Source organism: Podarcis bocagei, assembly GCF_964188305.1.
Source record: "Podarcis bocagei genome assembly, chromosome: 1".
NCBI lineage: Eukaryota > Metazoa > Chordata > Lepidosauria > Squamata > Lacertidae > Podarcis > Podarcis bocagei.
The window spans coordinates 87,896,701-87,914,037 of NC_138125.1; the positions used below are offsets into that span (position 1 = coordinate 87,896,701).

The 17,337-nt window shown below is 47.3% G+C and overlaps 1 protein-coding gene across 6 annotated transcripts in view; it reads right to left on the reverse strand.

Annotated features, from left to right (window-relative positions):
• Positions 1 to 1,683: 1,683 nt before the first annotated feature.
• Positions 1,684 to 17,337, reverse strand: part of SPEG (striated muscle enriched protein kinase) — a 107,871-nt gene continuing 92,217 nt past the window's right edge. For all 6 annotated transcript variants that reach the window (XM_081213669.1, XM_081213670.1, XM_081213674.1 and 3 more), the window contains 11 exons: positions 16,442 to 16,597; positions 15,632 to 15,748; positions 14,924 to 15,091; positions 14,274 to 14,396; positions 13,163 to 13,327; positions 11,855 to 12,626; positions 10,073 to 10,312; positions 6,910 to 7,133; positions 5,676 to 5,751; positions 5,255 to 5,404; positions 1,684 to 3,691 (listed from right to left, as the gene is read on the reverse strand). In XM_081213669.1, coding sequence (XP_081069795.1) covers positions 3,487 to 3,691; positions 5,255 to 5,404; positions 5,676 to 5,751; positions 6,910 to 7,133; positions 10,073 to 10,312; positions 11,855 to 12,626; positions 13,163 to 13,327; positions 14,274 to 14,396; positions 14,924 to 15,091; positions 15,632 to 15,748; positions 16,442 to 16,597 — 2,396 coding nt within the window. In that variant the 3' untranslated portion in view covers positions 1,684 to 3,486. The remainder of the gene's footprint in view (positions 3,692 to 5,254; positions 5,405 to 5,675; positions 5,752 to 6,909; positions 7,134 to 10,072; positions 10,313 to 11,854; positions 12,627 to 13,162; positions 13,328 to 14,273; positions 14,397 to 14,923; positions 15,092 to 15,631; positions 15,749 to 16,441; positions 16,598 to 17,337) is intronic.

The following is a 17,337-nucleotide window of genomic DNA, read 5'->3' on the forward strand; positions in this document are numbered from 1 at the left end:
AGAATTTTTAATGCTTCTCTTGCTGCCCATGCTGGGGAGGAGGGCGTTAAGGTTAAGCAGCGCTTTGCTGATGCTTCATCTCGGGTGATTGATATCCCTTCACTCCTTGTTTATTTTAAAATATGGCTTCTGGTAAGTACTAGATTAGATGCAAAGTGTGTGTTTTGTGTGGCAGGCTTGAAGCTTGTCTGCTCAGCGGCAGACATTAAAATATAAATTGTAAGGTGGAACAAGGCATGTCTTAGGATGTGTACACACTCCCACAGCCTTAGTGGCAGCAAGGTTGCCTCTCACTTTGAGTGAAAGATGTGACTGGCAGTGAGACTAGGTTGCCCAGGGGGTTGTAGGATGGATGTCTTTTCGGAAGGTGCCTCTCATATTTAGGTTGAGGTCACTTCCTTGGATTGCTTCCCCTTCAGAGGAGGAGAGGAATTTGTTTAGTGTTTTCTGTTTGAACTCCACTTGTTTTGTGTTTGGGGCATATATGGAGCCATTTGTCAGTTTAGTTTTGCCATCTAGTACCCCTTTAGCAAAAATGAATCTGCCTTTTTTATCTTTTAGCACTGTTGTGACTTGGAAATTTAGGTCTCTACTAAGTATTATGGCTATTCTGCGGGCCTTTCCTGAGCGAGGTGCCACCCATGACTGAAGTGGGATTTGCTCAGGAGTTTGCTTCCTTTGGGTGGGGGTTGTGTATTTCCTGTAGGAAGGTATTGTGTGGTTTCATGGTGTTTACATACAAGGTGATGCATTTTCTTTTAACAGGGTTTCCCAATCCCCTCACATTTAGTGTAATTGCTTTTAAGCTAGCCATTTGGTATGTTTATTTTTTAGGATGATTTCCTGCCAACCCGTCTGGGTTGTCCTGCATCTCTCACCTTATACAGTGGTGCCTCGCAAGACGAAATTAATCCGTTCTGCCGAGCACGGCTATTAGCAGCTTAGCGGCTATTAGCAGCTTAGCAGCTATTAACGGCTTAGCGGCTATTAACAGCTTAGCAGCTTTAAGAAAAAGGAAACGAACTCGCAAGACGTTTCGTCTTGCGAAGCAAGCCCATAGGGAAATTCGTCTTGCGGAACGTTTTTCGTCTTGCGAGGCATTCGTCTTGCGAGGTACCACTGTATTGTCTATCGAACCTAGTGTGATGACATATAGTTTGGTGGGTGGGGTTAGAGTTAGGAGTGAGCTGAAGATTGGGGGGGTAGGTTATAGAAAGTAGCATACATGCAGTTATATAGGTGTTTGGGGTTGCTTGGACCATTTGGCTCCCAGCCAGTTGGTCCTGTGTCTCAGCTGGCATGGAGGTCCTTCTTTGAAAACAGACCATCTTCTCTTTCGCTTGCAATAGGGGTGGGTCAGTGAGACGGTGTCAAGCACCTTTGTGGCGCTTGTGTTGGGCATAAGGTTTTTAAACAATGTTGTCAGTATTGTTAACATTATTGGTTTGTTGGGGTATTAGGATAGGGATGTGAATATTGGCATGCTTCTTAAAGAGTGCTACAGTGTTATAACACTAATTTTAAAAATAAAAGGGGGGAAATATTTCTAGTCACCACCATTTTAGCAATGTGCTTTCCCCCCTAATTATACACTTCCAATCTTCACTTCTGGTCCAAAACAAACATGAAACACTTTCATAGCAATCATGGGCGATCACACTTTAATGAAGAAGTGCTTAGCGCTAAATAAATAACTGATTTTTATTTTATTTTTTTAAGAATCACTCCGGTTTCTTCTTCAAATGGCCACTTAGGTGAATTAGATCTTTCCTCCCCCTCCCCCACCCAGCAGCTCTGTCACACCCACTGGCGTGGATGGAACATAGCAGGATGAACATACAGAAAAGTGCAATATCCCTGCTAGTGTGCAAAGTTCAGCTGCAATTCCTCTTGTACCTTACAGTGGAAGAGCAATGATTTATTAGCGCTAGGAAGCCACCCATCTGGAAGCAGTCCTGGTTTGCTTTGCTTGCTCCATGCCACAGGGAAACGAGCATCTTCACAATCAAAACACACTGGGGCATGGGGTGAAAAGACTGAGATGGGGAACCATGGTCATGGATTCACACAGCCAAGGTGGGGGTGGTTAGGTAGGTCTGCTTCATTTGGTAGGTCTGCTTTCAACTCTGCGCCAATGGTACATTCTCTTCCATTCCCTACCCATACAAAATCCAGGTTTGTCCCTCCTGGGTTGCCCTAAGGCGCAGCTGTGAAAACTTGTAGACTCTCAGTTTCAAAACGGCTTCCACCCTTCTCAGTGGGGTATGTCAGATCTGGTTTGCTATGGACACTACACAGGTAAAGAGCAGAGAAACAAATGGCCACTACCCCCACCCCAAGACTCAGAACCCACCCTGTTGTCCTCTTCAACCCACCCACCACCAGAGGCCATGTAAGGTCACATGTGTGCCTGACTGCAAAAGGAGAAGGTGCCTATGTTTGGAGGACCTCTGCCTGTCTCTGTGCCATCGTGAGTGTTCTGTAGGTGCCAGAAGGGGCTATGGCAAAAGAGCACTGAAAGAGAGGAGGGTTCATGTAGGGAAATGTATGAGGGGGCGGTGTATCTGAAGCATGTCCTTGATTCAGAAAGGCATGCAGGGAGAGAAGGCATCTATCTTCTGCACTGGTTCTGAAGCTTAAGGTAGGACTGGGCTGCGTGTATCTGTGACAGAAAAACACAAGGAAGGCAGCAGCAAAGAAGAGGCATCGTGGGGTGGTAGGTATGTAAACAGGGAAAAACTGGTGGGTGCCTCACATGATTGGCTTCTTCTGGATACCCAAGCAGAGGTGAGTGGAGAGGAACCCCAGGGAAAGTACCATCAGCACCTCCACTCCCAGCCCCTGCCTTGGGGACCAGAAACCTCCATTATACTCCCTATGGGGCATATGTTGGCTCTACAGGTGGGGGGTTGGAGTTTTCCATTGCTGAAATGCCTTCTCTGCAATACTTCCGGGTTGATCCTTCATTGTCATCTTCCCAGCTCAGCTTGGCATGTAAGGAAGAGATGCCCCATTGCTCAGTGGCTGCAGCCGGCATGTTTTGCATCTGCTGTTAAGTCAATGGGAGCGCTTGGTTGCACCTGACCTACGCAGGGTACAGACGCAGCCCTTGAGGCACAATACAGGAAGGGCCCTTTGCATCCCCACGGGGAGGAGGAGTTTATTTAGACAAGGAAACGTCAAGGCTTTCTCCTCCCCCCTTGACCTTGGCCTGGGAACAGCATGGCTTCATGGCCCACTGCGCTTCATACCTCCCTGAACCCAACCCCATGGCAGCGAATCTTGTCAATCTGCCATTTTCGGCCCCCAGGCTCCCTCTCTCTGGGCCAGGACTGGTAGGTAGAGCGAAGAACAGCGGCCAGTGCTGACGACTCTTCTTGATCCATGAGGTATATCAACAAGTCCCACCCTGGCTGGCTGGGTGGGTGCTTGGCCCATCACGCCCCCTGCTGGAATGTTCTGTGGCTCCTCCTGCAGGGCAGGCGGCTAGGGCATGTGGCTGCTGGCGCCATGGTAGGAGCGCAGTAAGACCTTGTGCTTGGTGGCCACCTCGTTACGCTGCCGCTGGTGCTCCACCAAGAACTCTTTCAGGCGGCTGGTGGTGAAGGTGAGGGTCTGCCGACGCAGCTTCATCAGGTAGGCGTCCTGGAGCCAAGGGTTAGCAAAGCAGTCCTTGAGAGCTGGGCGGCTCCTGCAAGGCCAAGGGATATTAGGATGAGGCTGCCTTTTCTCTCCCCAGCCCTCCCCAGACCCAGAAGAACAAGGACTAAGTAGGAACATGACTGGAGGAATGAGCTGTGGATAACATATAGGAAGCTGCCTTATCCTGAGCTGGGCCATTGCTTCATCTAGCTCAGGAGCAGCAGCCCTTCCCAGCCCTACCTGGACACTCAGGTGACTGAACCTGGGAGTTTTTGTGGGCTAACCAGCCTCATATAGGCAATGTGCTTAAGTCTAATTAATGCCTTAAGGGGTTAAGATCATAGAGTAAGCTGTCCTGCCAGGCTTAGCTCACCTTGAGAGGAACTGGGCATTCAAGCCTTTGTTCTCCTTCAGTCCACCTGAGAAGAGGCTAACCTAGTTGCTCCAGCTTAGCTGAATGGCTCTCACAAGCCACTCTTGACTTCTACCTATACCAATAATTTAGGAACCATCACCACTATAACGAAGCCAAGTTTTACTGCCTGTGCAGTTTTCTGAAGCACATGATTCTGACCGTTGAAGAGTTTATATGTAAACCATTTTTAACATACCAAATGTGGTCTTTTTCTATGTTAGGGGAAGAGGGAAACTTTGGAACTCACTTTAGAGGATGCACACTTTAAAGGTCTAACAGCCTATCTTGGCACGCCTTAATTTGCTGCGTGTTTTGTGATTTTAAATCTCTGCTGGGGTTCAAACCTAGATCTTGACAACCAGGAATTCTCCCTTTTGTACCTATATTTTCTTAAGCCAATGGTTTTTGCATGCAGAATATAAGCACGAGCTCCATCACTGGGCAACAGTCCTTCCCCAAACATGGCCACACCAGACTTTGTAGCAGAAAAGTTGGGGACTGAGGACATAGCTCAGGACTCTCATCTCCTAGAACAGCCCATTCTCACTCACCAGGAGTCCTGCATACCTGGGAGTACGCCATGTTGAGCACAGTGGAATTTACTTCCAGGCACACATGCCTAGGGTTGCATGGTCAGTTTGCTTTAGAGACTGAGTGCAGTCCTACCTAGCTTCCTCTGGTTTGGAATTACAGGTCCTAGTATTGTTAGTCCAGATGGACTGCAACTCCCACCATCCCTGACCACTGGCCACTTAGGCTAGGGCTGATGGGAGTTGGAGTCAAAGGACATTTATAGGGCCAGATGTTCCCCATCCCTGGTACAAATGCTTTAAACATGAAGGGTGATGGTGATCTCAGGGATGCTGGACTCAGACTGCATTCTGCTACTCCTGAAAAGATCTACTCTGGAATTTCTCAACCTCAGCAGCTCATTTAGCTCTCAGCACTTTATTACTGAACTCCAGACTAATCCAAGACTAAGCAGTACCTGCTTTTTTGACACAGGGGCTAGGGCCATAGCACCATTCCCATGGCTCAAATGCCACCAGAGAGAAAAACCTCCGTAATCTGAGTCTTGCCTTGAAGCTCCCCCAGATTCTAGGTCTGTCTGTTCCATGGCTCTTTACAAAGGCAACTTTTCCTCGCCACCCATCCCATGGCGTTGCCTCCAAGGCCTTTCACCCTTCTTTCACTCACCATGGATGGGCAGAGAGAACCTTGCGGATGAAGAGTGCAGCACTCTGGGAGACGTTGGGGTACAACTTGAAGGCATCATAACGCCCTGCCAGGATCCTGCTCTCTACTTCCAAGGGATCCATTTCAAAGAATGGGGAGCGTCCGCTGAGCCTGACAAGCAAAATAGAAGATAAAAGTGCAGGGCACACACATGCACAATATCACTCGTCCATCAAGCCAGCACTCCCAGCAGTTTTTATGGAGAAGTTTTTATGGTGCATCAGAGATATATGACTGCAGGCAGGAGTCTAGGATAATCCTGAACTTCTAGTGAATCTGGTCAGGTGAGTCAGAAAAGAAGGCTCTGGACATCCATTTCTAATTCCACCTCTTGTCTCCTGCTTGTCAGATTCCCACATTCACCCTCTTCAGCCATACTTACATGATGTATATGAGGACTCCCAAGCCCCAGATATCAGCTGCCGAACCAATGGGATCCCCCTTCACCATTTCTGGAGCTGCAAAGGAAACAGTGAAGGATCATCTCTTTCCCTGCACAGAAGCTTCACCACTTTTGACAGTTAAAGGTTTTTTTTTGTTTAACCTATACTGTGCTGCTTTTATTTGGAACTCTTTTACTCAGGGGTGGACGGTGGGGTGGGGGAGAAGTGTTTACCTGACCTCCTGATAGGTCAGTCACTACTGCTTATTTGGAGAGGTGAGCTGGCTGCGAATTTGGGACAGCAAAAAACACACTGGCAGAGCCACTCTGGTCTCCTGTTGGTGTGTTTGCACCACGCCAGTGTCCCTCCCACCCCCCTTTTCCCTCCTGGTAAACAGCAGTGGATCACAGGCCAGAAAGTCAGGTAGCTGTCTCTGCCCCTCCATGCCACCTCACTGCTGGTTTTATTTGTGTTTTTTTAATAGTTGTATAAACTGCCTTACTTGCTTTTTTAACTGTATGATTATATTTTTATAAGCTTTCCTGGGACCTTATGGTGAATGGTGGGCAATAAATCTTATACAAAAATAAATAAATAAATTGCCATAATGAGCCCAGAGGGGCTTCTGTTTGTTGTGCTAGAGAGACCCACTGGATTAAGTTGATTGATCCTCTGCCACTCTATGGTTAAGATGCAAGTGAATCATCTGTGGTCTAGCCTGGGAGGTGAACAAAACTGTGTAAAGTGAACAGCTCTAAGCCTGGAGCAGCAAATCACACACACACACAACACACAAAACCTAGCAGTAAAGTGTCTGGGGAAAGCTCAGTTGCCTAGAGCATGGTGCTGATAATGCCAAGGTTGCAGGTTCGATTCCTGTATGGGACAGCTGCATATTCCTGCATTGCAGGGGGTTGGACCAGATGATACTTAGGGTCCCTTCCAACTCTATGATTTAAAGTTCTGTCCTCATCTCCTAGTGTGAGTCCTGCAAAATGGGAGGGAGGAATTCCCCCATTTCTGCCATCTCCACTCTTTGGTGCTAGTCTCTTTGTCAATTAAATAGTATGCAACTCCAACCCTTTAGCCACATGTTTACCTCAGCCTATAGGTACCATGTATGTTCATTCCATGGCATACTTACTCCACAAGCAGTTTGCCTTGCCCATAAAATCTCACATACATCCTCCCCTACCCAATCTTCTGGTATGCCAGTTCCATAAAGATACTCACCCATGTACTCCAGTGTGCCAACACGACGCCCCAGCTGGCGCAACACCAGTGGGTTGTAGGTCTGGGCACTGCCAAAGTCAATAATTTTTAATGTGTTTGTGGGGCTGACAATGATGTTATCAGGCTTCAGGTCGAGATGAATGATGCGTCGTCCATGCAGATATTCTAGTCCTTGGAGGATCTGTGTTACGTACCCCACCACATCGTCCTCTGAGTAACGGAACCTGTAGAGTAAAGCATGTCATTGAAAGGATAGAGCGAAGGACACAAGAACCCTTCCCTTGCACTTGTACTGGTACAATTAAACAACAATATGGTACCATTACTCCTAAATAAGCACACTGGTGACTTTATGTTATACACAGTGCAAATCCATGATTATATTTTCTATTTTTCAAAAACAGCTTATACATCTATTTTTGTTTCTGTTTCATGCATTTGTTGAACTGATCTTTTCTTTAAAAACTTTTACCTGTCTGTACAACCCCATTCAAGGCCCACCTATGATGTCTTTTGCTGACAGTGGTCGGAAGTTAAAATTTTAACCCCACCCCAACCTCATACTTGTGTGTTGCTGTGTGACAACGGGGGACATTAAATGATCAAGGGCTGATCAGTATGTTATTTTCTTGTTTTCATTTTTACTTTCAGTCACTTCACCACCACCCTGTTTCTGTTCTACATTACTTTGCAATTTCCTTTGTTCCTGCTGCTTCGGCTTTCCACGTGCAATCAAAATAGCACTGCCCCCACACAGGAGGGAGGACAGGCAGTGGCGTAGCATGGGGGGTGCAGGGGGGGCCAGCCGCACCGGGCGCAACATCTGGGGGTTAGGGTTAGGGGGCGCAAATCCACGGGTTAGGGGGCGCAAATCCATGGGTTAGGGGGCGCAAATTACTTGCCTTGCCCCGGGTGCTGACAACCCACGCTACGCCACTGAGGACAGGGACTGGACAGGGACGCCCCAAAGGACATCCCAGTGAGGATTAAGTGGACTTAGCAGCCATGGAATTTTGACCGATGGCTGGAGGGACATCAGAGAAATGGGTGGAATGGAAAATGGAACAAAGGCACGAGGGGCTGACTGAACAGAAGCACTCCACACTGCAACATGTTGCTGTAGGTTCCACTTTTCGCAACTAAATACCACCACCAGATTCCTTCTCTCATAATGCTAGAGCTCGTGAACATCTGCTGAAGCTGAATGTTGGAACATTCAGGACAGACAAAACAAAGTACTTCTTCATGCAGCACCAGCCAAGCTATGGTGCTTGCTCTCACAGGAGGCAGTGAAGGCCACCAAGTTGGATGGCTGGAAAAGAGGATGAGACAAATTCATGGAGAAGGAGAGGGCTATCAGGTTGCTAGAACCACAGGAGGGTTTGAAGAATCACATGGAGTCTGAAACAGGGTCAAGGCAGCCCCTCAACCCTTTAGGGAAATAGGCAGCAGTTACTTCTAGTTGTCTTGTGTGCACTTGGGGTTTTCTGTCCTATGTTTTATCCATTTGTTGGGTTTGGTTGTTTTACCCCCAGCCCACCCAATGCTCCAACTGATTGTGATCTTTCTGATTTGAATCATAGCCTAAACATTTTGCAATTCCTTCCCCCACCCACTCTGGTTCTGTATCATCAGCAAAATCTAATGTTTTATTGAAGTCATTAATCATAATATTGAACAGTGCTAGATCCAGGACAGAGACATAGACATTTTGGCTGCCAACATAAAAAAACACCAAATGCATTAAAATTAAAATAAGAGGCTCTGGAAATCTGTGCTCTATACAGACTGTTCTGAAAAAAGAAATTCCACTTAAAAGTGTTGCAAGGAGTATCAGTTGCATAACAGAAAGCCACTTATGATCCGATGAAACAATAAAATGTAATAATAATAATAATAAGTAGTTGTTATTATCATTATTATCATGATATACTACTAATTAGTATACTACTAATTATACATGTGGGACGTGACAAAATACAGTATCTCCTGTCAGGATACTGCATTCCATTTCTACTCATCGGTCTGCATTCTATGCCCACTGAGCACGTTCAGTTCTTATTGGGCTGTTTAGGTCTCACCACCCCCACAAATGATTTGTACTTTTGCAAACCTTGAGGCTTCCCTGAGCCTTTTGTTCATGGGTGGCACTGTTTTAGCTACATGAGGACTGGCACTCAGAGATCTGAGGTAGCTGCCAGTATATGATCATGATGGCAGTGCCATCAATTTACATGGTGCTTTATAGAAGGGGTGGGGAATCAGTGGCCCTCTAGATGTTTTTGGGACTCCCAACTCTCACCAACTCAGCCATTGGCTGTGCTGATGAGAGGCAGAATTCAACAGCATCTGGAGGGCCACGAATCCTTCACTCCTTTTCTTATGCAAAGCAACAACAAAAAAGGTCTTTGCCTCAAGGAACATATACTATGCATTTCAGCCACAAGAGGAATAGGAGAGGCAAGGGTTAACCACTAATGACTGTAAGCCCATCAAGTTGCACATTCACAGGAATCCGCTCATGTTAATCTCATGAACATCAAAGCGCAGGAAAGGTTTATATCCATTTATCTTTTACATATTCACAGAAGTAAGATTGCAGAAAAAAAATTCCTCTGTATAATGTGGTCCTCAGTCACTCTTCATTCAAGCCAGGCCCTTCCTTGAACCATCTAGATGTATTTTACTAAAGGTGTCCTGCAGTGTCTTAAAGCATAGTATAATTTCCTTGTCTCTTGCTGTTCCAGATTATAAAGCAGAAGATGACAAGGAATAGGTTCAAATGTTTGGGTTGAGTGGAGGTATCTGAACTGTGTTACTTTTATTTCCCTTCAGCTCTACTATTCTGACTCAGTGGCACAGTTTGCCCTCTTAAATTGCCCTGTTGTGAATTGGCCCAGTTATCACCTCTGCCATGGATTTTCTGGTCAACTAAAACTGATTCAGGCCCACAAACTGATTCATGCCCCCATTGCTTGTGACTAGACCAACACTTCTGTCTCGTCCTGGTTTTTAGGTTTGCAACTCTCTGTTACCTTGCTAGTTAGCCAGACCCCTCTGTGGCCCCATGCTTGGCCCTCTCAGACACAGAGCTTCTCCTCTTATCATCCTGGAGTCCCACCCCTAACCCCCTCCTGCCTCCCAACCTACCCCCCCAACAAACCTGTCAACAAAGTGGTAGAGGATCTCCTTCCCAGGGCAGTGTTCAGCTATCAGCACCAGATAGCGGGGGGTGATGTAGGCCTCGTGCAGAGTCATGATGCGATCGTGGTGTAGGCCCTTTAGGATCTCGTATTCCTGGAGGACGCTCTGCTTGCCTTCCGTTTCATAGGGCACAATCTTGGCCATGAATCGCTTGCCCGTGGCATTCTCCTTACATTCTCGAATCACTCCAAACCGGCCCCTGCACATATATACATGGAGCATGCTAAGTGCATATCTGGACGCTTGCTAGACCTGCCTAACAAAAGCTAAGGCACAGTGTACATAGCCTCTGTTACACAGCACTGCACATGTAACCACAGAGTTCAATGGATATGACAACAGTTTTCACATACAGTGGTACCTCGCAAGACGAATGCCTCGCAAGACAAAAAACTCGCTAGACGAAAGGTTTTTCCGTTTTCGATTTGCCTCGCAAGACGAAATTTCCCTATGGGCTTGCTTCGCAAGACGAAAACGTCTCGCGGCTTTGTTTCCTTTGTCTAAAAACAAAGACATGTTTTGTTTATAAAGTTAATTTATTTTCCCTTCAATTTTTGAACTGCTCTTTACAGTATGTGTGACTTTAAAGAGCAGTTAATAAACTGTTGTTGTACCAAATTTGGCTTTGTTTCGACTTTTTTTGACCATAGGAACGCATTAATTGATTTTCAATGCATTCCTATGGGATTTCGTGATTCGCAAGACGAAAAATTCGCTAGACGACAAAAATTGCGGAACGAATTAATTTCGTCTTGCGGGGCACCACTGTAGTTAAATTACCCAGGATTGGCTGAGACAGAGTGGGCCAAGATGCAATTGTGGGCTGGAGGTTCCCCATCTGCTTTACAGAGTGAGACTATAAGACTGTGATAGTACAGTTTTGGACAGTACCACTCCAGGTCACAGCTGCGAAGGGGTCACATTTTTGAATGCTCCATCTTGTAACAAGTTCATTGCATGTAGTAAGCAAGCACATTAAGAAGAGAGTTTATAACTAAATGTTTCTGACAAGCTAGTTTAGTACATATAAGGTTTTTTAAAAGCACTGGAGGGAACATTCAAAGATATGTGTTTCCCAGGCACAGCAGTATGAAGTAGTGCAATCCAGAATTCTACCACTTTGGTCTACTACTTTAAACTGCATAATGCGTAGAAAGAGCTCTTGAATTTGTTTGACAAGTTTAATCTCCGTCGGCTTAGTTGAAATGAAACTGCTGCCATATGATTCTTGCCATTTTCATGCAATAAACATGGTTTTGTGATTGGGCCTGTGGAGATGAGAGTCAGAGAGTCAAGTGCATGACTGAAATGTACCACAAGGAAATGGAAGGGGGTTTAGCATCCCTTGGGCACAGAGGAGAAGGAGGGCTTCTGGTGTGGGGTCTAAATCTCTGAAGATACATTGGAGGCCGTGGACGGGGGCAAGGGAGGCTGCTAATGCTATGGCCACAACATGAGAGGCCTTGGTTACATCCAGGATCAGAGAAGGTCGGTTGCTGCACCCAATGCTGAGAAATTCCTGGTCCAGAAATGGACTAGAGGGAGGCATCAGTCTGTGCTGCTTTGCATGCTATCTAGGAGAAGGTCTCAGATTCAGAACCTGACATATCCAGGTGCAGGGCAGGGAACAAGGTTTTCTCCTTTGAACCTGGAGCACCAACAGCTAGGTAATAGTGGACCAGAATGACCACTTCCTGCATTGGGCTGTCAGCTTCCTATGTCTCTATGAAAGATCTCTTACCTTGCTTTCTCATCCAAGAAGGTGTAGGGTTTTTGAGGGACCCCTTGGCGCAACGACGACTCGTCCTTGGAAGTTGAAGTGAGCCTGCCCTGAGCCCCACTCCCAGCGTCCCGGCCAGGGGTACTGCTGCGGCTCAGGAAGCGAGTGTGAGAAGGCCCCTCTTCTGGGCTGGGGGTAACTGGCTGGCTGTGTGCACCTTCCGTTGTGCTGGGCACCCTTGGTGGGATGGAGATGAAAGAGGTGGCCATGTAGGGAACAGCTTTCGGGGAGACGGTCACTGGCGAGTCTGCCGTAGGGGTTGGTAAGGCAGGAGAGATGGGCGAAAACTTGGAGACGGAAGAGCCAGGGGAGGATGCCGCAGCAGGTGAGACCCTGGTGGGCACTGAGGCACTGTGGGTGCTGAGAGAAGATGCTGTTCTGGAAGGCTTCGAGTCTGGCTCTGGAGAGGTGGATGGCGCAACAGCTGGAGGTTCGGAAGACGAGGCCTCCTTGGAGGATGGAACCAGGGCCGCAATCGGGAGCTTGGCCTTCACTGTGGCCAGAGGCTTTTCCTCAGGTTGAGTCAATTTTGGGGCAGCAGGAGCCTTGCCCCCCTGTGCCGGCACTGCCCCCTTGTGCTTCCTGGGAGGGGAGGATGGCAGGGGACCTGTATTTCTGCGCACAGGTTGCGGAGACTGGTCAGTGAGGGTCTGGGTGGATCTGGTGAAAGCGGCTTTCTCCGGGGCAGTTGTACTCTTTTTGGCAGTGAGAGCTGAGAAGGCAGTCTTGGGTTCTGGGAGAGGAGAAGAGGCTGATTTAGGCTCAAAAGAGGAGGGCCTGCCTCTTTCCAGAAGGCAAGGGAAAATCTATAGAGGGAACCCCTCTCAGCTACCAGATCTATAGAGGGAACCCCTCTCAGCTACCAGATCTATAGAGGGAACCCATCTCAGCTACCAAACAGTGGGAATCCCAACTATAGCAGAGCCAGCTCAATAAAAGAAATATCCTCTCTACCGAGGGCAGCTGCACCTTGATACCATTTGGTGGGCTTGCAGCCAGAATTTAGGACATGGCTTATGGAGTATTTGCAAGCACAATGGCTGCATACACACCATTCAGTTTTTGAAGCATACCATATATCTGAAACAAATCCCCCCTCAAGAATCCTGGGAACTGTAATTTGCTAAAGGTCCTGGAGGGGTAAACAACGGCTCCTAGGATTCCTGGTAGTGGTGGGAATGTACTTTCAATGTATGGTGTGTACACAGCCACGGCAACCTATTGGTTGGTTCAGGCTGTCAGGACTAAGAGCACCTCCCTCGTCCTCACCTGCACCCTCAATGAAGACCTTCCCCGAGGGGTTGCTGTAGGGGCCTTGTCCGGCCTTGTTAGCACAGGCAACACGAAACTTGACCATGCTCGCAACGGGGAGATCTGTCACGTTGAAGTAGCAGTCAGCGATGCCTGAGCTTACCAACTTCCACTCATGTTCTCCTGGGGCGGGGGAAGGAAAACATCAAAGCTATCTGCAGTAAATATAACACATTAAAGACCAAACAAAACCAATGCTGAAAACCAGAAACAAACAAACAAAAACAACAACCACAGAATGCAGGGGAAAAATCAAAATGAAAACATGGTGCAAGAAAAAAAGATTTGGCATCAGACTGAAACGCAGGTAAAGAGAGGGTTGATTAGGGCAGAGCAGGGAGCTCCACAAAGCATGGGGGAAAATGCAAATGAGACAGGACTGTTGATAGCTTGGTCCCAAACTGTTTTGGGGCTTTGTAGTCATAACCAGGATTTTGAATTAGGAACAGTTAGCCAATGAACAATATTGGAATCATATGCTCTGATAAGCACCATCCGAGCTACTGAATTCTGCACCAGCTGAAGTTTCTGAACCTTTTCTGGAATCAGCTCCACGTAGGGTGTGTACCATATCTGCCTAATCTGGATCATGTTACCAAAACATGTGTGACAGTGGCTGGATATTGCCTCGGGGAGGGGGGGGCTCACTGGAAGAGGCTGTGCCTTGCATGAAGATTGAACCTAGTCTTGAAAACACCCATCTGTACAAAAAGGTGATGAACTCTGTATCTTGTCCTCAGATTTGGGCTGAATCTGTAACTGAACTGCATATAATGCAAGAGGATGGGGAAGGGAAACTACTAGGAAGCAATACTTTTCAGTCTTGTACCTCCAGCTGTTTGGGAATGGGCAGGCAACTAAAGGAGTAGGAATGAGAAGATGACTGCGAGTTGCATTGTAGCCTTATTAGAAGAATAAAAAATTCTGCACATGCGAACATGGAGGTGGTGGATATGGAGCCCCAGAAGGTCCACAAAGAACCAGGGGAATGCATGTGACGACTAGAGCCTCTGCAAAAGAAAGGGCAGAAAGCAGCTGGCAATATTTTCCACATCCCACCAAATCATACCATCCATCTTCCGTTCCAGCGTGTACGTGCAGGGTGCCTGAGTATCCGCTGGCCTCCATAGCACCAGGACTGTGTTCCTGTACTTCTGGGGGATTTCTGGGGTGCCTGGTCTCCCAGGAATCTCTGTTAGGAACAGGTTTGAGAAAAGAGAAATAAATGGAAGAGCATGAGATAGTAACCTATGAGATATGGGATGGAAGGATCTGTCGATTTTGTTTCTCACAGTTTCTATTTTTTTCCAGTCTTAAATTCAGTTCTCCACATTTTGCAGGAATTTGTGGATTTAAAAAACAAACAAACTCATGTACCATCATTTCAGTACAAATTTCTCTTGATAAATTTCTGCATGCATTTTTAAAAAAACTAAGGTACACGTATTTGCACAAATATCTTCATTTTTATGCATATATTCCTATAATACATGCATTTTTGTAAAGATTATTTGTTTGGAGAACTGCACTTCAGAATTCAGATGAGTGTGAATGTAAAGGGAGAGCTGTTTCAGAATAGGTGAATTTTATAGATTCGGTTGTCAATGCACACTGAATCATATTTCTCTTCCATTGCTACATGAGATATATTGCCGCAACAAGCTCATAGATGTTTGGTTGGGGTGGTGGGGAACCACAGCACTCTTTTTCTATCCTTACTTGCTACAGCCAGGGTGCAGGAACTGGTGGCAGTGCCCAGCGCATTGGTAGCGTTGCATTCATACAAGCCTGCATCCTTCTTGGAGACTTTGGAGATGGTGAGCAGCTGGCGGCCATCTTTACATGCCACAATGTTGAGAACACCCTCTGATACCAGGGTGTTCTTATCTGCAGAGGACAAGAAAACGATCCGTACAACCACTCTAGGTATATCAATATTGCACACTGCCTTACATCCTCCTCCTGTAGCTTGTGCTCTAATGCATCTTTGCCACAGCGTTCATACTCAGTTACTCAAACATGTGAGCTTCATCAGAAGTCGGAGCACCTCTTTGCCTGGCTGAACCCAAGGGGTCCCTATCCCAACAGAGTTCGGCACTTCTGAGTTCCAAGAGAATGTAACCATTTGGATGGCAACCAGTGCAAGGATACGCAATTTGCATCATGGTGATGCTAGGTCTGTCTGCATGGACGCCCAAATGGCAACTCAGTTCTGGGCTTGACCTCTCCTAGCTCTGTGGCTGAACCTGCCTTGGGTGGCATTGCATCATGGCTGTCTGGTAAGATAACTGTTAGGAATCACACACAATGGAAAAGAACTCAGCAGGTATCAGGCTCCACCTTTCTGATCTTGAGAGTCAAGAAGCTATATTGCTTCTTCCACTCCCAACATGCAGACACACACGCTCCTTGTGACACAATGCTTACCTTTCATCCACAGTATGCGAGGGGCAGGGCTGGCTGCAGGAAGGCAGCAGAGCTGCACTGCCTCTCCCTCCAGCAGTACCTGGTCCTTCAATTTTATGTGGAAAACTGGAGGGAAGTCTGTGTTGGACAAAGAATAAAAGGGGTAAATCCGAGGCTGCTTCCAAGTACCACATAGATGGTGCTAAAAGGCTTGGCAGGAATTCCATCCCCAGCATAGAAATGATCCCCTGTAACAGGGTTGGGGAAACCCCAGGTCTGGGGGCCAATTGCAGCTCCACAGGACTCTCTGCCTGGCCCTCAGAATTCTACACAGCCAATGCCTCTCTCCATAGGCCCCACCCCCTTTTCCCACTCTCCACCCCTCACTGGTCCTGCTCCATGGTTTCCTTGAGTGTTTTTGCCTAGCTAGAAAGTGTCCCTGAATGGTAATAATGCCTCTTGCTTGCCTGGTCATTTAGAGGTGTGAGGAGTAACCTCTGACTTTTGCATGACTGGAATTTGGCCTGCTCTAAGGAGTCCCACCTCTTCCACTCCGTTTTGCCCCTGGCTGTGCCCACCACTGACAAGCAGCCCACGTGGGAATGTGGCCCTCTGACTGAAAAAGGTTTCCCACCCCTGCCCTATAGAGTGGAGTGGAGAAGATACAAGTTCAGTCCTTTGCCATCACGTTTCCCTAGAACGGCCCGCTCTAATTGCCCCGGCGGCTGGAACTTTCTAGCACAGCTGAATAGGTGAGAGCAACTCAGGCTTCCACTGGCCAGCCACACCAGGCTGAATTTATCTCAGCCCCACACTTCTTCGTGGGCATACCTGATTCGCTGAGCACATAGGGTTGGCTCATAATGACAACACCGTCCCCTCTCAGGCTGGCAGGAATGTTGGGCTGTGAAGCAACCTTGTCTTTCTTGGATCTGGACAAGCTCCAGCGTTCCCAGCGAGAACCGCGCCGCTGGCTTTCACCAGGACCTGTGAAAATGACAGATATGGGTGGGCTCTTTCTTGCGCAAGCCAAGAGAATCCTGGGAAATTGTTGGGGTGCCTGATTGACGCAGTGCTTGCTTTAAAGACTGTCTCAAGGCAAATCTTTAAAAATGTAGTATAAACACTGACAACTGGGAAACACTGGCTTGCGAGCGCTCCAGTTGGAGAACAGCCTTTACCAAAGGTGTCACGGGCTTTGTAGACACTCAAACTCAGGACGCAAGGGAGAAACATGCTAGGAGGAAGGCACGCTTGGCAAATCCACACCGTGATCAACTCCCACCCGGAAACCAATGTCCTCACTGTGGAAGGATGTGTGGGTCCAGAATTGGCCTCCACAGTCACTTACAGACTCATTGTTAAAACTGTGTTTATGGAAGACAATCTTACTCGGCTATGAGTGATCGCCAAAGAAGAAGAAGCTTCTACTGGATGTGTGGTGTGCTCAGAGCAGGATTAGTCACTCTCAGATCACACATACTCTTCCACCTCAGCTGTGTTAGCATCCTCTAAAATATCCAACTTATTCTTCTCTCTTTTCTCTCTCTTCCTTGATCCCTAGTTCCGCCAGCATTTTCCTGGAACTTGTACCACAACCCAAAAAGTGGCCAACAAGTTGGTGGAACTACAATTTGTAAGCCTCACTCCCTCCCCCACATTAAAAGTCATACAGCACTTATAAAGGATGCCTTTAAACATGCACAGAGGAGCCATGCTCCCTCAAT